This window comes from Panthera onca, chromosome A1, assembly GCF_046562875.1.
Source record: "Panthera onca isolate mPanOnc1 chromosome A1, mPanOnc1 haplotype 2, whole genome shotgun sequence".
Taxonomy (NCBI): Eukaryota; Metazoa; Chordata; class Mammalia; order Carnivora; family Felidae; genus Panthera; species Panthera onca.
Window position 1 is genome coordinate 122,765,966 of NC_138339.1, and position 25,305 is coordinate 122,791,270.

At 34.3% G+C, this 25,305-nt stretch overlaps 1 protein-coding gene across 3 annotated transcripts in view; it reads right to left on the bottom strand.

The window, feature by feature from the left end:
- Positions 1-25,305, bottom strand: part of ANKHD1 (ankyrin repeat and KH domain containing 1) — a 131,607-nt gene that overhangs the window by 32,697 nt on the left and 73,605 nt on the right. For all 3 annotated transcript variants that reach the window (XM_060635934.2, XM_060635932.2, XM_060635935.2), the window contains 5 exons: positions 16,966-17,053; positions 13,806-13,933; positions 13,462-13,605; positions 12,071-12,173; positions 3,468-4,226 (listed from right to left, as the gene is read on the bottom strand). In XM_060635934.2, coding sequence (XP_060491917.2) covers positions 3,468-4,226; positions 12,071-12,173; positions 13,462-13,605; positions 13,806-13,933; positions 16,966-17,053 — 1,222 coding nt within the window. The remainder of the gene's footprint in view (positions 1-3,467; positions 4,227-12,070; positions 12,174-13,461; positions 13,606-13,805; positions 13,934-16,965; positions 17,054-25,305) is intronic.

The following is a 25,305-nucleotide window of genomic DNA, read 5'->3' on the forward strand; positions in this document are numbered from 1 at the left end:
AAATATATACAAATAAATAAAAGCCTATAAGTAAAATATTAACATTAGAAGAAATTATTTAAAGGTATTTTATTGCAAATTCTCTCAAAAATAAGAGGATTTCCTAAGTACCTTTTTATTCTTAAGATTATACTATAAGATTACTTAAAGCAATATACTTTTGAACGAGAATTTGTTTTAAGAGAACCTATTAAGGTGCCAACAACACTAACAATGCGCTAGCCACAAAACTATATAAAACCTTACATATATATAAAATCTTTATATAAAAATAAGGGAAACTGTTCATTTTTTTAGAAGTCCAAGGAAATAACAAATATCTTTAAGATAAATCCAGAACTTCAAGATGAATCAGATGCATGCATATTACACTTAAGGTTTTTAAACATGGCTGAACTGAGTTTAAATCTTGGCACCTAGTAGTAACTTAATATCCATATGTCTTAGTTTTTCAACAGAAAAACAGACGTGGGAAAAGGACCTATTTTATAAGATTATTATAAATAGCCATGAGATAATGTATATAAAGCATTGAGCACAGAGCTTAATACATGGTAAGTGCTCAATAAATGTGAATAAATTGATATTATTTGATTTTTAATTGATCTTTATATATTAATGATAAAATTTTTACCAGATGTTTCTAGAAATGCTCAATTGTCAAAGCTATTTTGAATTTTAGATTTCTAAATCTTAGTTCTATACATTTGAACTGAGAATCACTTGTCATTATGATAACTTCTAAAAGCCCAACACTTATTTTTACAAGGAAAGGACCTGAAGAACCATGCTCCCAACCAAGAGTTTACATACATTCTGTCTGGGACTATATCAAGTATGACACATATAAGACTATACACTAAAATACTAAGTTAATCAAGTCACCGTCTTACTAAATTACTTATCTAACCAACTCATTTACATGAAAATATTTTGCCATACAAGCAATAAAGAAAAAAATACTCCTATATTTAAAGAGCAAAATTTATTGCTATTATTTAATGGATATTCTCTAAAGTAAAACTGTAAGATATACAGTATTCTCTCCTTTATTAAATACAAGGGATGAGAACTAGATTTAATTTGGGTAAAATTAATTACATCTTTGGCCTGATCTATAATCATTATTAATATATTAATATAGCATGCAATCGTAGAATTAGGTATTCACCTAATCCACCCTTGTCTAATTTCTTTCACCTTCAATAAAGAAAATTAAAAGAAACCGGGACTTAATAAAATAACATTTTTTAACTTTAAGTGAGAAAGTTTGTCATACTGAAAAAGGAAATTTAATTGTTGCTATATATTTTAAAACAGATAACCTTCATAAAAATGGAAAATTTTTATATGAAGATAACTTTTGTATTTATTGGTTGATTTATATGTGAAAGCTTGTTAATAAAAGAATATTGTACAAAATGATAGGCCAACTATCACTAATGTCTAACAGAAATTAAATTTTCATAGTTTATATTAACATATATAAATAAAAGATGTTTCTAAACAAATATTTTGAACTTTATAAAAGACCATTTCAATTTAACAAATAGTTGAATGAAATAAAATTTCACCTCCCATACAAGAACCACCCATAAATACTACCATAAAGTTAATATTTTCAAGTTCCTTTTAGAGCTGTTTCTACATTATTTAAAAAAAAAAAAAAAAAAAAGACAAGTTCTAAGTTACAACAAAGCTAGATTGAGCAGTAATGTGGGTTTCATAACTGCAAACTGAGTATGTAATTACAAACATTATAATGCTACTTATTGAATCCTAAGTCGTAAAAATTTTATTCCCATATGCTTGGTTTCATTATTATTATTCATATTTGTACTTGACACTCAAATATCTGCTTATATTAGATTAGGAATTAGAACTATAAATGAACTCTTAAGAGTTTATTCATAATTTATAACAACTCTCAATGCTAATGACACAAAGTTCATTTGAGTTAAGCGACTGTTGGCTGCAGGTATAAAAAACCCAAACTAAAGAATAAAGAATCTAACTTCTTAAAACCTTTCCCAGCATTTTTATTCTCTTTCTAGGAAACTAAGATATTCCTCTTCTGCACAGTGATACTAATTACGTATCAGAGGAAACTCATAGGCAGTATCACAGTTCTATAACCATTACAAGTCATATACAAGCCCAATATAATTCCTGATTTAAGTAAGCTTATTCCACATTTTTAAAGATTCAGCAAAGATTAGGAAGGCTAAAAGCTCACAAAAGAAGAAAGGAAACTGGGATAGCATAATTGGGATGGGAAGAGGGGAGGAGAATATGACAAGAGGAAACAGACAACAGTAAGGAAAAAAATGTTGCAATCAAGAGACAGAGGACTGGCCTGCCTTTGAATATCACTCCAGCTACATCTTAGTTCTTGGTCTTCATCCACTGTCAACAGCCATTCTGGCTGCATTTCTGAACTGGGCTCTCATGGAGGTGATACATTCACCAGCCATCTTTAGGAAGGTAAATGATTAATTGCACTGTTTTCCCACTGCTGCAAGGACAATGAAAGGGAAAGTAAACTTGTGCACCTCATTTCAAATCTAGTTGTAATTTTCCACACAACAATAAACAGAAACATATACTTTAAGGTTATCAGGCCTTTCTTTTTCTCTTTTCCTGTGTGTATGTGTGGTGTCTTTGTCTGTGTGCTTTCATCAGGATAGTAAATATGAAAATCCCAATCTCCAAATCATCATCCAGTTGATGATAACTTCAGGGTAATTTGAATCTTCTGACCACAGATACAAGAACATGGAATGCGTAGTTTTCTCTGAACATCCCTTTTAATTACAAATATTAAAGTGATCTAATATAATTATAAATAAAGAGAAAGCCATGTAATTTAGAATTACGATATCCACATATGAAAATCAATAGCAGGAAAATTTAACGTATAATTCTTACGTGAATATCTCTAAGGCCTACAAAGAAATTCTATTTAGAGGTCTCCTACCCAAGATACAACACAGGGTATGTTTTTGCTCATTTGTTTAAAGCAGTCTCTACACCCATCATGGGGCTTAAACTCACAACCTGGAAAGCAAGCGTTGCATGCTCTACCAACTGAGTCACCCAGGTGCCCCCACAGGGTGGTTTCTTTTTTTTTTTTTCTTTTTTTTTTAAATTTAATTTAATTTAATTTTTTAATGATTTTTTCCCCCCACAGGGTGGTTTTGATACCAAAGTTCTAAAATAAAAGATCATGTCAATTTTATTTCTTTGCCTTTGCAAATAACGAAAAAGAAGAGGGGAAAACACACTTTTGTGCATTAGTGCTGTCTGGCTTAGTTAAATTCACTTCCAAAACACCTCCAGGAATAAGTAATTTTACAAAGATAGGTCTACAATGGAAAAGTACCAGGTTGGTGTCTTTGGAGGGTCGTGTAAAGAAGTTGAGCACACAGATTAAAGAGAAATTATTACAGATATATTTCTTAACCCACCTGCTATCAGGTCATCAAGAGTGTCGGTAAGCGTCTGGGCTGGAGTTGCAACCATTAGTCCATCTGGTTCTTGAACTAACAGCCCCTGATCATGTCCAGTAATAGCAATCTGAGGCTGTCCTATAAGCTGATGATTACCTGATACTTTCTGAAGTTCAAGAGAACTTGTCCCATTAGAACCTAAGTCACCGGAAAAGTTACACTGTGGAGATGATAAAGGCTGGACTGGGACAAAATCAATTTGTGCTGCCGATGGTGGAGACTGGTGCTCATCATCAACATCGTTATCTTTAAATAAGAGTGTGTCAACCTGAGGTAACTCTGCAAAGTGATCCTCTGGGAGACTACCATCTCCTTCCCCTTCTGGGAAGACTCCGCTATGAGAGCACTGCTGCTGTGGAGATACTGTGTCTTTCTGACCTTTGGTTTCCAAGTATTCTTTGGTAAATTGCTGCTGTGTTTTCATCTGCAACTGCCTTTCCACTTTCTGCAGTTCCTTCAGTATTTTCTTCTTCTTCTGGACTTGCTCTTCTCTGTTCTTTTTAAGTTCTTCTATCTTATCTTTGTTCAGAGGTTCACCTTGAATTAACTCCAGTGACTTAAGCTGTGCTTTTTCAATAGCACTAATTCTTTGTCCCAGTTCATTCAGCTTGCCTTCAGTCTCCTCTACTATGCACTCCAAAGGCTGGTATGGGTGAAAAGGTGGCAGTACGTCCTGATCTGCTACCTGCAGGGAACTGGACTTCTGCTTGGATGTACCTAAGCACATGAAAAATGTTTGAAAAAGTGCCATGCTAAAAAAAAAAAAAAAATCAGCTCCCCCTCCCACACACACGGACCTCCCTCCCAAAACCCTTTTAACTAATGCTGTAAAATGAATGTTCAAAGACTCACACCGGTGGGAGGCAGATTAAAGACTAGACTCCTCTATTTCACATAGCACACACTGGGATGTTGCCAATTCAAAAAATGGGAATTTTTTAATTAAAAAATCGAATCTTTAGGATAGGAGGATTCTGGAAATTAAAACAGGTCTGGGAGAAAGGAAATCAAAGAGGAAAAATCTCGAAATTTTGCTTAGTAGATTGGACTTTTAAAGAACGTCAAATCTAAAATAGTGTCAAAATAGCGTTGAGGATATCATCAGTGTTAGCTTAACTTTTCAATTGTTTCTTCACAATATTAACTGTGCAAGTAAAGGTTACTACAGGAAACTGTAACTTATAAATCAAAGTAGTGAAAAGTATTTTTCAAGTGGCCAAAACCTTTGTCTTGTTACATTAAAATACAACATGAAATCAGTTTTTTCAGGACCTATCCTAAAACTTTCCACTAATAAGTCTTTAGCATTTCTTTACCTGAAAACTATATTAAACTTAAGTCACAAAGGACAATTATTCTGAATTTAAATAAACTCTTCATGTAAAAGTCTACGAGAGAAACTGAGTATTACCCTAGGAGAAACCAGGCTTCTCATATAGGATTTCTCATACTGACAGTGTATGTTAAAAATGAAGTAAATGTGTGTTATTTTAAGATTTTGGATTGCACTTAAGTTACTCCCCTCATTACAAAATAATTATCAATATTAACAATCCTAACATTGGGACATAAAAAGGAAAAAAAACATACAGTAACTACTCTGAGGCATACTCAAGGCTTAATCCTCCTGTTTAGGAAGAATTGGGACTATTCAGCAATAAAAAGGAACAAACTACTGATACATTCTATAAGGGGGATGAACCTTGAAAACATTACACTAAGTGAAAGAAGACAGTCACAAAAGATCACATATTATGCAATTCCATTTATATCAAATCTATAAAGAAAAAGGCAAATCTATAGAGACAGAAAGAAAAGTAGTGGTTGCTTGGGGTTATAGTAGTGAGAAGGTCTCAGAATGATAGAGATTAAAACTAGATGGTGGTGATGGTTACAAAATTCTGTAAATTTACTAAAACTCGCTGCACTGTACACTTAAAATGAAGGACCTTTAACGTATGTAAATTAAACAACAATAGAGCCGCTTTTAAAAAAGATCTGGGTAAAAAATAGTTGTTTACTATTTTGAATTGCAGTCAACATATATGAATAATATAAGTAACTTAAGGTTTTTAAAAATAAGATCATCCAACGTATTCACAATGATTCTCAAGTCCAAAGGAAAAAGTCATCACCCATTTGATGTTAAAATACTCTGAATTACAAGAGGGTAATGAAACCACTAGGGAAAAAAATCAGAGCGTCAACTGTTTTTTGGTTTTTTTCTTCTAGAATCGGAGATCTCAAAACTGCATGTACCTCAAGCATCTTCAACATGTTATTAATGAAAAAGTCTAACAGTTTTCCCCCTAGATATTGACTTTAACAGCGTCAGGACACCACAGTTCTGAAATTATGGCAATCACTTTAAGAGAAGTATTCTTTGAAAGCAACCCTCATCAAAATGTATTGCCCATATTTAATTTTATATCTGAACTAAGAGATGGGTAAAGACTTTAATCTTCCTGAGCAAAAGCTGTTATATTTGTGAGATAATTTAATAACTACTATAAGATCTTACAGGAATTCATGGTTTGGTTTATCTGTTCCAAGTACCTAATAACAATCAACAGGTAAGAAAAAGGAGATTTACTGCCACAAACAGCAATGTAGACATCTGCTAGCCCAGCAAAGAAATTTTCAATTGTGTAATAAATGCAATAACATCAGCAATTTAGTAGCTCTGCAAAGAATGAATGTTCCTTTAAATGCTCATTAATTTTATTTACAACACGCTAGTATACTTACTAACAGGAATATGCCCTATCTTTTTTTTTTTTCAAGTTTAGTCATTTATTATTGAGACAGAGACAGTTCAAATGGGGGAGGGGCAGAGAGAGAGAGAGAGAGAGAGAGAGAGAGAGAGAGAGAGAGAGAATCCCAAGCAGGCTCTGTGCTGTCGGCACAGAGCCCAATGCTGGGCTTGAATTCATGAAACTATGAGATCATGACCTGAGCCAAAACTGAGAGTCAGACACTTAATGGACTGAGCCACCCAGGCATCCCAAGCCCTATCTTGTTAACAATTTAACGGACTGAGCCACCCAGGCACCCCAAGCCCTATCTTGTTAACAAATAAAATCCAAGAAGTTTAGAGTACAAGATTACTAAAAGTAACTTATGTAACTGAATATAAAGACTATAAGCTGAGGACATATGTAGCAGGAAGAACACGATGGTGGAAAATAATGGACAAAAAACAGTTCTTCCCAAAATAGCCAATGGCTGAGTATCTGTAATCATGGAGTTAGTGGGATTGCATAGCTACACAGAGCACTAATTCAAGCTATAAATCAAGAATAAAACAAGGTGGTGAAGCACAAATAATGTCACCTAATTATTCCTAGAAGTTAAAGCAACACCTTCTGTGTTTGGGAAAAGAAGAGAATGTGACAAGCATCCTTCTAGCAACAAAAATTTTAGTAGGTAGGAAGGCAGTTGTGTAAGATGCCAGAAAATAAGAGTTCCACCTTTTTAAAACATCTCCCACTGTCGCATACAAATAAATTAAATCTATTCACTGGCAGCAGTGAGAGACATCATAAAGTACTATTTAGGAATATAGGTAAACCAACATCTAACTCTTTGGTCTGGTGTTTATCCTACTTCCTCAGCTTTCCCTTTTGTACCATCAATAAAACTAAGAGTTTGTAATAGGAAACCATAACACAGAGACGGTTTCAAACATAGCCTTTCTTTTATGTGCAGTAAGGGAATGAGGTAGACATATATTTGACAAAAATTTAGTTTACTACTGAAATGAGCTTAATTCCATCAGTTATTTTCATGTATAAAATAGTATAGTGTGCAATAAAAAATAATGGCCAAAGGGAAAATTATAGGACATACAGATGGATCTGGATTTGGTTTCATATTTCCTTACTTGATTTTGTGTAAGGACATTTAAGCGCTGTTCCACAATTCCCTTGCTTTCTTACATTACTACACAGCATCTTACTAGAATGAAATAGCACTCCCAACTGGGTCTTAAATGGAAAAAAAGGTTGATGAAATACAGTTGAAAATAACACAATACATCAAGTGTAGTAGAGTATATATTATCTAATGGAATTTGTATTTGGGTAAACAGATGTATATTGTGTTCTGAGTTTCAATATAAAATATTTCCTGTTACGGTCACAGTCAAAATGTGTCAAAAATGAAAGCCACTGGCCTAGAAAAGACTTATTTTGCCTTTATGCCTAAATTTCTATCTCAGAATTTCCCAAAGTAACAGGGCATGCTATACAGCTTTAATACAGTAAGGATAACCAAGCATGTCCAAAGACAGAGCATCTGTGTGACATCCTAAAAGATTAGTTCAACTTTCTGCCTTTTACTGTAAACAGCTATATGTTAAAAGATTAAATTCAGGCATATGTAAATCCATATAAGCATGATTACATGGAAATCTGCTAAACTAGAGAACATTAGGAGTAAAATTTCCAGAGGAACACTCAATTTCATTCACTGTACATATAATTTCTATACGATTTTACTGATTTGATATAAAAATAAGAACTTCTCATGTTACCTACTCTGATAAACAATTCTGGGATATAAAGCAGCATGTTAATTTCTTAGTTTATGTTCAAATTTTTTCCGATTTTGTCCGAACCACTCTAGAATACTACTTCTTAATTTTTTACACATCCTCTTTAATTGCAATGTCTCTCTTCTTAAAAAAATTCTTAATAATTTTCTTTTGTCTTTAGAATAATCTAAATTCTTAGCCTGGCACCATTAATTTATTCAACAAATATATGAGCATCTAGTATAAGCAAGGCATACTGAGCCATACAAAGATGAGCAACATAAACCCTGCCCTTGAGGAGCTTACAGTCTAAAAGGGGAGATAAAGATGTACAAATCCAAATGTAAGAATTAAGTCAAGGGTTGGAAGGCATGGAAATGGGAAGGAGGGTGTATAATATGGGAACCCTTATGCATTACTAGTGGGAGTGTAAACTTCTATAGCCATCCCGGAGAGCAAATTTGTGGCACTTTGTCAGATAAACATTATGCATTCCTCAGACAGGTGATTCTGCTCCTGATTATATCCCAAAGAAATTCTCACACAGATCCACAAGGGGACTGTACCATGACCTTCATCACAGCATTGTCTGTGGTGGTGGGGAATGAGAGGCAATTTGGTATACCCATCACTGGAAAAGGAGAAGTAAAACAAGAAAAATATACAGGGTGAAGCACTGTGTTGCCAGTAGAAATAATCTAGAGGTGGATACACATCGATAGATCTTTAAAACAGTGCTGAGTGAGAAAAGTAAAAAACAAAACACGACCTATAGCACAATACCAGTCATGCAAATCAAAAATACACACAAAGTAGTAAACATTTTATAAGAACAAAAGAACTCACATCAAACGCAGTAGAGTCATTGCCTACTAGGGAAGTAAGGGAATGGGAAGAGGGAGAAAAGAGAATAAATAAAACAAAAGAGGATCCATGACAATAAAGCAGCAGGAATGGAGTATGATTAACTCAACCTTCTTTCTACACTTTGAAGTCCAAGGGGAGGGGAAGAGGCAGGAGTGACCAGAGTCTGAAGTAAGATCCCATAAAGTGTTGTTGGACTCCAGAGAAAAGAAATTACTCCTCAAGAGGGCCTGAGGTACACACAAAAGATGTGTTTTGTTTATCCTGACATCATTTTAGTGTTTTGCAACAAATTAGTTCTAAGATGTACAACCTGCAGAAGATAATTATGAGTCCTATCTTTCAGAATTCCTGGAGAACCAGTTACAACAAATAAGTTGGATGCAAGAGTGGCTTTAAGTAACAAATTTATTTACAAAACTGATTTGGAAGGGCAAAAGGTTGATATTATTTACATATCCTTTCCCAACTGAACGTTCAAAACTATAGTTAGTAAAGCTAAATAATGCTAGAAAACGGAGCATACCACTATCACCTGGTTTCACATTTTGTTTATAGAGGTGATCTTGAGGCCTCTGTCAGATACCACCTAGAATGCAGATTCCTTTGAAAACCGACCATGGATAAGTGAGATTAGTTGCCTAAAAAAGGAGAATATGGGTCAAGATGGATGGAGCCTAGGCAAATGAAGCACATGGATCATGAAAGAAAAGAATATCTGAGTAGGATATATATAAAATACCTGGGTAAGTTTTTTTTTTTTTTTTTTTTTAATGTTTATTTTGAGAGACAGAGAAAGAGAGAGACAGAGACAGAGCATGAGGAGGGAAGGAACAGAGAGAGGGGGAAGCACAGAATCCTAAGCAGGCTCCAGGTTCTGAGCTGTCAGCACAGAGCCTGACGTGGGGCTCAAACTCATGAACTGTGAGATCTTGACCTGAGCAGAAGTTGGACACTTAACTCACTGAGTCACCCAGGTGCCCCAAAATACCTGAGTAAGTTTTAAGGGCATGATATGTTCTAGAAGGATACAGATATGAATAATAAAAAGACTTCAGACATAAGTAAAATGTTCTAAGAACTTAAAAAATGATTGCTAGGAAAGGAAGAGAGTCCTAAAGAGTAAGAACTCTTCCTCCATCCCTAATCAAACATGAAACACAGAGATAGTCTAAGGACTTAGAAGAAACAAAAACACGAGCATTGAACAGAGATTTCACCACTCAAAGAAATTTCTTTAGAGAAATAACAGAGTTTTGAGGAGAAAAAGACACTTTAAGGAGAAAAAAGTAATAATATTTCTTCCATAATTTAAGATATGTTTTCCTATCTATCTGGATAATTCAGTATGTACGTTTACAACACCAACTAATTTTTCCTAATTCATAGTGATATAATACTCTACGATGCACATAATTTATATTAAAATAACATCTTAATACAGTGGATTATCACAGTTTGGCTCTATGTAAAGAACTATTAGGTTGGCAATGCCACTGGCAGCTGACAACATCAAGTACCCAAGGGTCTAAATACAAGTGTTAATTTTTTCCTTCTCTAATAATTTAGTAAAATGAAAGATGATTAAAAAAATTAGTTCATTTTTATGCTATTCAGTAAGTAATAAAACATCAGAGTGAAGAAAATAAGTAGATACTCAGTAACGAAGGTCTTTCAGTAATTAAAAAATATGATTACTCACTTGAGCATCAACTTAAAGAAACCTTACCCAAATGTTTCTGTTGCCTTACATATTAAATCTGAATTTAAAATGTTTTACTTCTTTTCTGTTGACACTTTATGTCCTTCCTAGCTTATTTCTTGATTCTTTTGTGTCTCTGTGTTATTTTTTTTTCAATATATGAAATTTATTGTCAAATTGGTTTCCAGCCTCTGTGTTATTAATGTATTTTTTAATCATTTCTTATTTAGTACTGAATTTCCTTAGCCAAAGTTACTATAGTCTTCTACAATGTATAGCCAAACAAAAAATTATAATAACAGAGACATTTAGGTTTAAGTATTTTACTAAAGGCTGTCAGTCAGTTAGGATACTCAGATTCCTTAACAAGTACATGCTTAATTTGTTTTTTATTTGTTAAGATTAAAAAAAGCAGTCTTAAAAAAAAATAGCAGTCTTATTTTTTGAAGAGTTTGAATAGCTAAGTGTCCAATAGAAAACTCCATAACTACCTTAAGTCAGAGAGATTACAGGTATTTGCTCTCTGAAATTAATAGTTTAGAAATGAACTAATCCTTGATCATGGCCCTCAATACTCTAAATTATAAAATTGACATAATTTAAAAGTAGCTTCTGTTTGCTGCTATAATAGTCACCTCTAACCAACTTTTCTCAAATCATAATATTAGAGGTACTAACATATACTTACACACTTCACTGTAATTTCAAAAATCTAAAGCTTGGTTATTATATATTGAATGAAATACGCTCATAAATTTGTTTTTATGTAGTTTTTAATACCTTACATATTACCTACTTTATTTCAGAGATATGACAACTACACATGATTATCAAGTGAAGGTACTTTCTATCTACAAGTGAAGACAGCAGGAAAATATCAGAGCTCATAAACTTAAGTCCTTTAAATAATATATGCTCCTTCTTAATATTCACTTGGATATCATGTATATACTTTTTGATAGTTATTTGTCCAGGTTCACATGACAGATGTAAGCCCACCATATTCAGCATTACATGAAAGAAACTACATATAATTCTTAAACTTCTAACTCCCAGAGTTGAAAAGTGCTACTAAGACTTAACTAGACAGCAAACATACATTTTCATTCCTCATATTTTACTGTTGTTCAACAAAAGAATTGTCAAATGCAAAATGAATGCCTGATAAATTTTTGCTACTGTAATATAATCAACAGCCTGATATGCTTTTAAAGTATTTTCATCTGTGCAAGATGAAAACTCCAACTAGCAGTATGTTAGCAAGAAAATTAGAAGTCATTTTTCTTAGTATTTATGTTCTTTCATTTACAAATAATCTGTAAGACTACTAGCATTTGTCAGAAATCCCTAATTCAATTAATCCTGGGTACACAGTTAATGGTGTACCATTAAAGTACTTTTGTGAATTCATTAATTAGGTGATGAAATACCCATTTTAAGGAAAATAATTCAATAACTAACCTTTTTGTACTCCTAAAAGGGCAGGAGAGTTCTCCTGTGACGTTCTATCAGGTTCCTGGGGAGGTACAACCATGGCAAGTGTATGCATTGGTACACGTGGAACCTAAAAAATTAACTCAGAAAAAATACCATCTCAGACCAAAGAATAAAAAGGAGGCCCTTAAATGAAATGGAAATTTAGATTTTATTTATATGCCACCAAATGCATTTTTTTGTTTCTTAAAAAAAAAAAAAAAAAAAAAGAAAGCAAGCCTCACCAAAGAATAATTTCTGAGAATAGTGAATAGTGAATTGGACAAGCTCCGGCAATCTATAAGCAGGGAATGATTTAAGCTAAACAGAATTAGTATTACTCTCGTTAGAGAGAAAGCCTTGTTGGGGCCTTGTTGGTTCTGATTATAGTTAAGAGTACAAGTCACATATTAACTGGCCAATTTACCCTTGTTCAAATTCTGTATGGGTCAAAAAAAAGAAAAGCCAACATAGTCGCCAAATTGTGGTATTTTAGCAGTTCTCAGGGTAACATTGTGGAAAAAAACTTAAGATTTCACTGAACTTTGTATACTTAGTATACTCTACAGTCTCTCCACATTTTTAGGTAGGCTTATAAATTACTTTAATGAATTTCTGATGCATATATCCTAGTTAACTATACCCTGGTTGACAAAAGTAGCTATCTCTACAATAATTAATACTGTATTGGGAGGTACTCAGGAAGAAGTTATCTCTTGGTTCAAGATTATGCTTAAGGTATTTATTAAAAACAACCCTACAGTATGATGACAACTTGGAAAGTTTGTATTTATATTTGGTATTAAGTGTTTTGTAAAAAGGATTTTTTTTTCAGTGAGTAAGATAATAAGAAATTTTCATGTACTTTTGAAGAAAATAAGCCTTAAAGATTTGGGATCATGTTTATCTCAATAAGTAACAGAAAAGAAAAACAAATCCATTTTGCTTAAAACTAATTTTATTTTGGGGTGCCTGGGTGACTCAATCAGTTGAGTGTCCAGCTCTTGATTTTGGCTCAGGTCATGTTACCAGGGCTATGGGATCAAGCCTCACATCAGGTTCCTTACTGGCGTGAAACCTGCCTAAGATTCTCTCTCTCCCTCTGTCCCTCTCCCCAGCTCACATTGTTTTTCTAAAATTTAAAAAAAAAAAAAAAATTGTTTTAAACTTAATTTTATTTATTTATTTATTTAATTTTTAAGTTTATTTATTTAAGTAATCTCTATACCCAATGTGGGGCTTGAACTCACGACCCTGAGATCAAGAGTTGTGTGCTCTTCTGACCAAGCCAGCCAGGCACCCCTAAAATTAATTTTAAACAAAAACTCCCAATCGATTTGAAGAACCTATATTTATAAATCAACTCTGTTTTACTTTACCTGAGATTGATCTTGAGAAGGTGAGGTGAGCTGAGACACATCTGTAGTAGGAACTGACAGAACATTGTTCGGATAATCCAACAGATAAGAAACAACATTTGTATGGCCACCTTTTGCAGCTTCAATGAGCATTGTAGAGCCATCCTGAGAAAAATTGATGCTATTAATTAATTATCTGCAAATTTCTGCTTATGACTGCTATAGACATTTAGTTTCTTGGCAACCTGCCTACAACCAACATTCATTTATAAACAGTAATGAATATTAAGCACCGAGATGAGGCAAGCATAGTTTCATTATCTCTTAATAAAAACTATTTATTTACTTATTTTTAAGTAGAATACCTTGAGTCGATGAGTAGGGTCAGCTCCATGAGCCAAGAGTAGCTCAACAACTGCCAGATGACCTCCTGCACAAGCCAGTGACACTACCGTATGGTCATTATTGGCTGTAGCCCTATTCACATTGGCACCTTCAAAGAAACATCAACAGCAAAATTAGAGAAAGCTGGAATCAAGTCAAGTTTGCAGATAATAATATCACTTTAGAGTTTTTTTGAAGTATGACATAAATTAAAAAAAAAAGCAAACAAATCCTAAGTGTACAGTTGAAAATTTTTTACAAAGTGAACACACCTGTGTAACCAGCACCCAGATAAAGAAACAGAACACTATCCACATACCAGAAGTCCCACACCTTGTGCCCTCTTTGTCACTACCCACCCTTCCAATGGTACTACTATCCTGACTGCCAAACTGGTATTAGTTTTTGAACTTTATATGAATGAAATCATACAGTATACTCTTTTGTGTCTGGCTTCTTTTGCCCAATTTAATTAATTTTCTTTTTTTTTTTTTTAATTTATTTATTTTTGAGACAGAGAGAGACAGAGCATGAACAGGGGAGGGGCAGAGAGAGAGGGAGACACAGAATCGGAAGCAGGCTCGGGGCTCGAACTCACGGACCGTGAGATCGTGACCTGAGCTGAAGTCGGACGCTCAACCAACTGAGCCACCCAGGCGCCCCTGCCCAATTTAATATTTGTGAGATTCATCCACAATGTTGCACGTAGCTGTAGTTCGTTCATTCAATATCACTTTTAAAATGGAAAATCTAGAAGACTAAGATTAATAAATATATACAGGTTAATGAAAGCCTCAAATAATATTATATGTCACTCTTAAAATGTTTCAAAGACACTAAGAGATATATAATTCTTCATATTGTATAATTTAAGAGTCAGAGGGACCTGGATATGGAGAGAAGACAATATCCAAAAATGTTATCTGAAAGGCTATTTAGTAAGTTGTTCAGAAGCGTTGTTCAACACGACCTGAACAAAGTCTAAATGCAAAATCTTTTCTTAGACACAGAATCTGAAGCGGGCTCCAGGCTCTGAGCTGTCAGCACAGAGCCTGACACGGGGCTCGGACTCACGAACCGTGAGATCATGACCTGAGCCAAAGTCGGACACTTAACCGACTGAGCCACTCAGGCGCCCCACTGCTATAATTAATTTATTTAATTTTCAGAAATATCCAGTTGAACCTAATCCTAACTCACATAAAAGTACCTTTTGGGAAGGGCAAGACACACCAATAAACATTCTTACATTAGCAACATGAAATTAGTTTTAAGGTTGTTAATAATAATAAATTTAGATGGTAGGATTGGTTAGCAGCTACTATAGCCAAGGAAGGCTATAATCAATGTGTTCCTCCTCCTGACAAGCCTAATTACATGCTTAGCAGAGTTGTCACAGGGTATGATTAGATAACTTCCTTAGTAAAGGCGCATGCGAGAATTCCAAAGGTTACCCATTTGTTTATTATTACTTCAGTATGTTTGAGGTAAATTGCTTTTACAGACTATGTTATAACATTGTGTAAAGATATGCTTTATTTGATAACAAAAATGTGACATTAAGAAAATAAACCTAGGGGAGCCTGGGTGGCTCAGTCAGTTAAGCAACTGACTTCAGCTTAGGTCATGCTCTTGAAGTTCACGAGTTCCAGCCCCACATTGGGCTCTGTGCTGACAGCTCAGACCTTGAAGCCTGCTTCGGATTCTGTGTCTCCCTTTCTGCCCCTCCCCAGCTCGTGCTCTGTCTCTCTTTCTCTCTTTCTCAGAAGTAAATAAACATTAAAAACATTTTTTTAAATAAAAAGAAAAGATGGGGCGCCTGGGTGGCTCAGTCAGTTAAGCATCCGACTTCGGCTCAGGTCATGATCTCACGGTTTATAGGTTCGAGCCCTCCATCGGGCTGTGTGCTGACAGCTCAGAGACTGGAGCCTGCTTCGGATTCTGTGTCTCCCTCTCTCTCTGCCCATCTCCCGCTTGTGCTCTGTCTCTTTCTGTCTCTCAAAAATAAATAAATGTAAAAAAAAAATTTTTTTAATAAATAAAAAGAAACCTAGTTGTATCCAATTAAAGAAGAAAAGTATATTTAAAATGATAAAATTTTATACTGCTTTCTAAATAACACAAAATGTCCCACGTTTTGCTGGAATGTAGATATCAAATTTTTATTTTTATCTAAAATTTTTATTTCACAAAACATAACATCACCTGAGCAGAAAGACCTTCCTTGCATTTTAGCATCCTACCCCAGGATCTTTCATCAGATGCCAGAGTACCTCTAACACTATACACAGAGGCTGAACCAAATGAAATTGCTGATATTACCGTTTTTGATATATAAAACGACAGTTTTATATGGTTCAACCTAACATGGCTTTAGCAGTGTTTCACTTTTTCATAATAAACAGTCTTGAACTACCTTTTCACTCATCATTTGAACTTCTTTGCTAGAATATATTTTAATAATATAATTTCTAGAGGAATATAAAATTAATAAAGAACAGCTTTGCATACTTGGTTAATTCAAGTGTATGGTAAACAATAGTAGTGGACTTTCTTCCACCCCTCCCCACCCAACCTTCCAGCAAAACTTCCTTATCATTAAGTGGTGAACAATACTCTACTAAATATAGCTGGATATTTTATATTTGGCTTTTCCAACTTTTGGGAGCAATAATATGCTACTTGGTTGATGAACTTCAAACTCAAAACTAATAAAGAAAAATCCCATTAAGTACCTCATGAACTCTACACTTACTAAATAAAAAACAGCAAGAAAAGGTGATGATACGAGGTTCCTGCTTGGCTCAGTAGGTTAAGCGTCCGGCTCTTGATTTCGGCTCAGGTCATGATCTCACAGTTGTGGGTTCAAGCCCCGCACCAGGCTCTGCACTGACAGCGTGGAGCTTGCTTGGGTTTCTCTCTCTCTCCCTCTCTCTCTCTGCCCCTCCCCACTTGTGCACTCTCTCTCTCAAAAAATAAACTTAAAAAAGTATTTTCTAAAAAGACTAGAATACAATACTTGTACTGTAGGAAAAGTCGCTTTCACATAAATAAAAATAGATAAATAAACAAACAAGCAGTTAAGGATTTTTTTCCCCAGAAATCACAGCTTCTACAGATGATGACTTATATTTTCCTTACCTTTGCTAATAAGAAACTGCACAGTGCACAAATGACCAGCTCTTGCAGCTTTCATCAAAGGTGTTCTTCCACCTTCAGATTCATGTTCCTATTAAAGAAACAAAAAATAATCCATCAGTGCCAATTCATTAACCATCCATTTTAAACACTTAGTACAAATGACATGATAAATAAGAGATTTAATACTTACTCAATGTAGCCACTTATACTACCCATTTCAATTCCTACAAAATGTAGGATTAATTTCAGTCCACACTAGATGGTGTAACTTTTTTAAGGGCAAGTTCAGTTTTGCATACCAAACAGCATTTAAAGATAATACTTATGTTCAGTTTGATCCTCAAAGAGAAATAGCTGCATTTTTCTAAGCATAAGGCTAAAAAGATGTTTTCCTAACTATTCATATGAATTATGAAAAAGGAACCTTAGTCATACAGGTGAGCAGGAAGATTGTGATCCTAACAGATTAGAAACCAATTAGAACTCTATCAAAGGGCAGAAACCAGTCCCTATAGTAAAACACTATGGTATTTCAAGAAAAAAGGGAAAAGAAAAATATACCAATGAGCAGACATTTTTTTAGAAATTAAATATGTAAGTAGTGAAAGGCAAAAACAACAGTTTTATAATAGCAGAAAGATTGCTGTTCCTTTTAGGAAGTTTGCCAGCAAGAGAAGTGAACGATAAAACAGCTTCCAACCATCCAAATATCAAATGCCACTAAAAGGAGCTTGCTTATATTATGTAGTAAGTAGTCCTGTTGGAAGAACTGTAAACTCTTACTATATTCATCTCAGTATGAAAATGTAGCTGATAAACTGCTTCCATGAAAAGTTCACTCACCTATCCCCTCTTTCATTATCTATGCAAGCATTAACTTCTGTTGTTCTGGTCCTCTTTTGCTACTAAGAAAAACTTGATAAAGAACAGTAATTAACTCAAGCTTTACTTCAGCTCTATTCTAGTTAACTCAGAACCCTTTAGCTACCACACAGTCAACTTAAAAATAGTGTGCTCTGGAGCGCCTTAGGTGGTTCATTCGGTTAAACATCCAATCCAATTCTTGATTTCAGTGCAGGTCATGATCTCACACTTGTGAGATGAAGCCCCTCTTCGGGCTCTGTGCTGAGCATGGAGCCAGCTTGGGATTCTCTCTCTACCTCTGTCTCTGCCCCTCCCCTACTCGCATGTGCACACATGCTCTCTCTCTCAAAATAAATGAACCAAAAAACTTAGTGTGCTTTGCCAATAGGATGCAACTTAGTCAGTTTATATAACTATACCTAATCTACAACATGGGCAAACTAACAATGAGAAATAAGTAATTGTCAACCTAATGGAAACTTCAAACTGGTCTGCAGTGATGGGAATTACAGTCTAAAAGAGATTTTAATATTTTTATCTTGATAGTGTAGAATCTCTCAGCCTCTTATAAAAATTAATGTTTTGACTTCTTGATTGTCATGTACAGATAAACCCATTTTAAGCTGAAAATATCTTAAATTGAAAATGCACTTAGGGGCTCCTGGGTGGCTCAGTTGGTTAAGCATCTGACTTCGGCTCAGTTCATGATCTCACAGTTTGTGAGTTCGAGTCCCGCATCGGATGAGCACGAGCCCTGTATCGGGTGAGCACGAGCCCCGCTTTGGGTGAGCCCTGCTTCTCTCTCTCTCTCTGCCCCTTGTGAGATTCTCTCTCTGCCACTCACTCACTTGCGTCCTCTAAATAAATAAATAAATAAATAAATAAATAAATAAGAAAATGCATTTAACACACCTAACCTATTAAACATTATAGCTTAGCTAAGCCTACCTTAAACATGCTCAGAACATTTGTGTTAGCCCACAGTTGGAAAAAAATCACCAAGAACAAAGCCTTCTTCATCATAAAGTACTTAATATCTCATGCAACTTATTGAATACTGTACTGAAAGTGAAAATGATTCTATGCATAGAACAGAATGGTTGTGAGTGCATTGGTTGTTTATCCCTGAGATCCTTGACACCACGTGGCTCACTGGAGCTGCTGCTCACTGCTGCTTCCCAGCATTATAAGAGTATCTTAACAAATAATGCCAGCCCAGAAATAGGTCAAAATTCAAAATTCGAATGCTTTCTACTGAATGCATACTGCTTATTGCATATTGCAATATTGCAATTGCATATTGCTTTTGCATCATTGTAAAGTCGAAAAATCCCAGGTGAACCATTATAAATCGGGGACCATCTGTATGGACGTAGCTATATGAACCGCTCCTTCATCTTTCAATCATATATTAGTTTGTATAACTATTTGGCTAACACGTCTCTGCCACTAAACTGTAAGCTCCATGAGCATAGTAATCACATCCATTTTTGCTTACCATTATATACCTAATGTCTAAAACAATGACGTGTTTCAATAAGGTTTACCAAGAAGGAACCTAAGTGTAACTGACCTCTCAAATCTTCCCTTTCATAGTACTGAGGTTTGAAGTTTTAATTTTCTACTAGGTAAATAAGAGAAAGAAAAGTTAATTTGACAAGAAATTAAGAGTAGTAGCTAAACTCAGAGTAAGACATTCATTATCTGCATTTGATAATACACTGTTATTAGAACATGGGTGGGCAATAATAACATCACTTTTCCTTTTTTTTTTTTCTTTCTTATCTCTTAAGCCTAGCAATGACACCCATCAGCATAACAAGGTCCTGTGAATAATGGCAAAGACAAAAGATTTTGAAAGCCCTCCTTTAAAATAAACTTTTAAAATAACTGTTAGGTCTGCATATATCAAACATTACTACAGCTGTTAAAGGATAAGAAATCACAAAAGTACAGTCCCAAGATCCTCACCCCAAGTCAAATTCCAAAATTCAACATACTAACCAAATTTCTGAAATGAAAGGTGTGAAAAGATGCCTGTTGTATTTTTCTCCCTATAAATATATATACATGCACTTTTTGGTTTTGAGAAACATTATTATGTTTGAGAAAATGGTTGATAAAACAATGCCCCAACTTTATAATGCATTATAATATTTCACATCTAAAATCAATACTGTAAATCCCACAACATATATCATTTGTCCCAAAATATCTGACCATTAAATCTTTCTTTTAAAATAGGAATGGGTCAGGGAGCACCTCAGTGGCTCAATTGGTTAAGCATCCGATTCTTGATTTCAGCTTAGGTCATGATCTCAGAGTTTGAGAGTTCTAGCCCCCCATTGGGCTGTGTGCTGACGGTGGGGAGCATGCCTTGGGTTCTCTCTCTCTGTCACTACCCTACTCATGCCCTCTCTCAAAATAAACTTAAAATAATAATAATAAAAATAGAATAGGAATCGGGGTATCTGGGTAGCTCAGTCGGTTAAGCATCCTACTCTTGATTTTGGCTCAAGTCATGTTCTCCGTTTCCTGTGTGGGCTCTGTGCTGACAGCATGGAGCCTACTTGAAATTCTCCCTCTTTCTCTGCCCCTCCGCCACTCACACTCTGCTTCTCTCAAAATAAATAAACTTAAAAAAAGTCTTTGCCCCCCTCCAAAATAGGAATCAAATTAATATATACTACTTACTTATGAATGTTGGGTTTGTTAGCACAGCCAATATTTGTTCAAGATCAATCAAACTTTAACATATAAATTATGATATTTTTCCTTCATAAACACAGAAAATTATTTTCCAAGGTTATAAACTTAATATTGACATTGTAATATTGCTTCTTTCTCTGTTTTGGGGAATAGCTAGAATAATAAAGAGTTCATTTGTTCCTTGAACATTTGGTAAAACTCACCTATAAATCCATCTGGCTTCTTACCTTCATTGGATTAGATTTTAAACTACTGAATTCAATGTGTAACACTTACTGTTCTATTGAGGTTTCCTGTTCATGAGTCAATTTTGATAATTTACATATTCACAGAAAAAAATCAGTACTTATGTCAGCATTCAAACTGATTCACGTTCATATGACTGACTGCCTTACACATTTTAAAGATCTCTAATGTATCATATAGTTATAACTACCTTTAAATTTCTATCATTTACCTGTGCCTTTCCCCCTTTAAAAAAAAATAGTCTGCCTTATTTTGTCTATTTCAGTAGTTGTGTTTTGTTGTTAAATCAGCTTTTAATTTTGCTTTTTTCCCCTATTTTTCCTTTTTTATCCCTATTTTTTGTTGTTTTCTATTCTATAAATTTTGCTTTTATCTTTATTCCTTTCTTGTTTATCCTGTTGTTTTTTTATTAGCCTCATTTACTTTCATTTTATATAATATAAAAAATTATCTTCTAAGGACCACTTTAGCTGTATCCTCTTACCTAAGTTTTGATGTGTAGTTTTTGTGATAACTTCTTTGTAATTTTTACTATGATTATAACTGTGATTGTCTCTAACCCATGCACTATGTAAAAGTATCTTTCTTCATTTTACAGGTGTATGGGATTTTAAAAAAATTTTTATTGTTGATTTGTAATTTTAAAGCAATAGAGACCAAAGAAATGTAGCCCATATGACTAGTAAGTTTGTTTTAAAGACTTTTTGTGGCATAAAACATGGACAATTTTTATATGTGTTCCATGTGTTGTTAAAGAATATATATAGCATATATAGTGGAAACAATGTTAGCTCTATTTACAAGACCAAATTTGGGGCACCTGGGTGGCTCAGTCAGTTGAGTGTTTGAGTCTTGGTTTGGCTCAGGTTATGATCCCAGGGTCATGAGATCGAGCCCCATGTCAGGCTCTACACTGAGTGTGGAGCCTACTTAAAATTCTCTCTCTCTCCCTCTCTCTCTCTCTCCAGCTGCTCCTCTTCCACCCTCTCTCGCACTCTAATTAAAAAAAAAAAAAAAAAAAAAAAAAAAAAAAAAAATTAAAAAAAAGAAAATTTGAGTTTTCTATTCTTAACAATTGTTTTGTCTATTTGATCAGTTTCATACAGAAGTGTATGGAAAAATCCTATCACCACAAATGTAGACCTATTTTTCTTGTAACTTTGTAATTTTCTATTTTACTTAGAGAGAAGATCGTTAGTTACTGATTAGTAACTGATTGTTATGATCAGTTGGGACCATTTATCTCTAAAAATGCTTTTTACTTAAAATTCTACTTCATCTGGTATTAATACTGCCTTAATACTTTTTCCATCACTTTGTCTACCTTTCTCTATCACTGTCTTTAGATTTATCCCCCGAAAACAGAATTTGCTAGATTTTGGTATTATTCATCTAATTCAAAATCTCTGCCTTTAACAGCTGTGTCCAATAGGTTTATGTTTGTTCTGATTACTGATATTAAAAAAAAAAAAAAAGTCAAGTTTTCCAGTACCTGATCCTCTTCTCTTGAACAACACAGGGGCTCTAGTGTGGCCTTTCCACCTTCTAACACATCCTTCTGAATTTCATGCTATTGCTGCCTAGAATTTTAGTATTACTTTGGTTTTAAGCATAAAAATTTGGGTTTTGTATTTATAAATTTTTATTTATAATATGTTTCACTAATTTCTTTGCTTACCGTAGCTTCTTGCATCCCACGCCTTCCTTCCAGGATATATTTCTCTCCTTATTGATGTACATATCTTTTAGTAGTTCTTTTGGCAAGGATCTGAGGTGATAAGCTCTTTTATTCTTTGTAGATCTTAAAATAAGCTTATTTTTCCTTCTCTGGAATAGTGGCTGAATACAGAACTCTATTTTTTTTTTCTTGGTATGTGGAGGATATTACTTCCCATTGTCTTCTGTGATTATTACTGTTGATGAGAGTCTGCTGTCAAAGTTTGATCGTTGTTCCTTTGAAGTAAAGCATTTTTTTTCCTCTAGTAGCTTTTAAGATACTGTTCTTTATCTTTCAAATTCTACAGCTTCATTTGTTCTGCTTAGTGATTAATTTTTCAACCAAGGATTCATGTCTAACTTCAATTCCAGAAGATTCTCTACCATTAGCTCTTCAAACATTGCCTCTGCTTTGTTTGCATCTCTGTCCTCTCATTCAGGAACTTCAAAGAGATGTGTGGTAGAGCGTCTCAATCTACCCTTTCTCTCAGTTTCTCTTTCATATTTCCCATTTCTTTATCTTTATGCTATATCGTGTTATTTCTTGTTTTGTCATCTGATTCACTCATTTTTATTCAGCATGTCCAATATACTATGTAACATATGTTGAATTTTTATTTCCACAACTTTCTCCCCAAAGTTTAAATTTTTTATTTCATACCCGTCTGTTAATTCATAATTACTGGCTTTCATTTCATTTTCTCACATTGTTTTATGGCTATTGGTTATAGCTTAAAATAAGCATGTTTAAAGTCTTTTCTTTCAGTTGCCTGGGCTTGTATTCTGCTGCTTTGCTAACTTTTTGTTTGTTTGCATTTTGACTATCTTTTGATGTAGATTTGGTCTTGAACGTCATAATTTTTTTGTTTGAAAAGCCCATTTTGCATGGGAGTTGTTTCTTTTATTTCCATCCATAGGTTTATCCCTTCTCATCAGATGGTTTGAAACTTGCCTGAATCTGGTCCTTAAAGTCCATTTCAAAAGTAGATCTTTCATTGGCAACTTAAATTTCCAGTCTTATGGAGTAATTTCAGTTCCGCTCACTAAATCAAAAACCAGTGGCCTCCCAGTTCTTATTTAGAGTGTTATGTTTGCATCTTCATTCTACCAAGAACAAGTAGATAATTTCTAATCGCAACCAATGGCAGTTGCTTGGAGGGTTTATTTTTTTTCCATCTTTGTTCATAGGTAGGGCAATAAGGTCCAGCTCCTTGCTTCAATCTAGCAGAGTAGATCTGCTGGCCTCTCTGTCTATTATGCATTCGGTCCCTATGTCCCTACAGAAAATGACATGCCAGTCCCCAACCCCTCCCACTCCGTTTTGTTTTGTTTTTTTTACTCTTAATTCTCCTTGGGCCTACAGCTTCAGCTGTGGGGCCATGATCCATTTCTAGTCCAGACTCCAGACTTTTAAAATCTTGTTTCTAATACAGCTACATATTTTTAGTCTAATATAGCTCCCATATTTTACTTGTATCTATGGACTTGAAAATGACAGAGAGCAGAGAGGTTTCAAAACAGACCAACACTGACTTTACCTTCTTGACTGGAAGTCATTTGTACCTATATTTAAACAAGCTTGAAATAGCTGAAAAGGACTCATTAAACACACAATAACCTAGACAGAGAGAACTTGGCCTTTAAAAAAATGTATTAGGAGTTTTGTGTATTTCACAAATAGTTTTAGACCAAGAAAAAAATAGGTAAAAGTTTTCCAGCTTTCAACAGTTAAACTAAAAAAATATGTATACGTTATTCTTTAATAAAAAGTTAATAGTTAAAAAGTGGGAGGTCATATTTAAAGTTAATTAAGGTAGCTAATCACTCATGGTTGAAATATACTGATAAATGAATAATTAGAACTGATAAGTCCCCTAAAATCTTATCCGTGAAAAATACACTGCAAAGTTCTGGTTCTGATGAATAAGCACTAGGAGAAAAAAGGCGTAGTTTTTTTTTTTTTTTTTTTTTTTTTTTTCCCATTTGGGCTTAGATAACAAAATTTAATTGAAAACAAACTTTATTATTTTTGTAAATAAGTGATTTCCTTTAAACTCACAGCCATATCCAAGGTATACATCTAAGGATTGTAACTATATCACAGAGGCAGCACTTCTTGGAGTTGGAGGAGGACATTGTCAAGGGAAGGACCAGAATCACAGGGAAGTAAAGGAGACTGTTTTATACCATATATGTACTACAGGATTCTGATGGACTTCCCCAGGGGGTATGTTCTTTCAATCCACCACTGTTATTTTAATTATTACCTGAGTGATGTGCTGTTACTGATCTTATTCATATCCCTCAGGAGAACATGAAATGCAAAAAAGATTGTGACACTAGTCTAGGGCTTGTGTTTAGCTCAGTCTCTAAAAATCACAAATAACAAAGAGAAAAACCAAACTTCTCAGTTTGGATGGAGGAAGAAGGATGGATTATAAAGCCAAGATGGAAAAGGAACAGAACTCAGCAGTGATACAGAATAATCTATGGACTCTAGCAATGTCTCAAAGTGTGGAATATGGAAAACTTGTCATCAGAATCTCCTGGGATATCATTTATAATGCAGATTCCCCATTTCGGATCTGCTAACTTTCAACTTCTAAAAGGGGGGCCACAAACCTCATTTTAAAAAAAGCATCTCAAGTTTTGAGACTTACAGCCAGAGAGAGAGACTTATAATCAGATTTCCTATAATAAATCTAGGGAGAAAGAAATACTTCATCTGAAATAACATTTAGCTTTACATTCTTGATTGGAGCCTAAGATAGTATACAACTAAAGTTCATATTTTCACATAATATT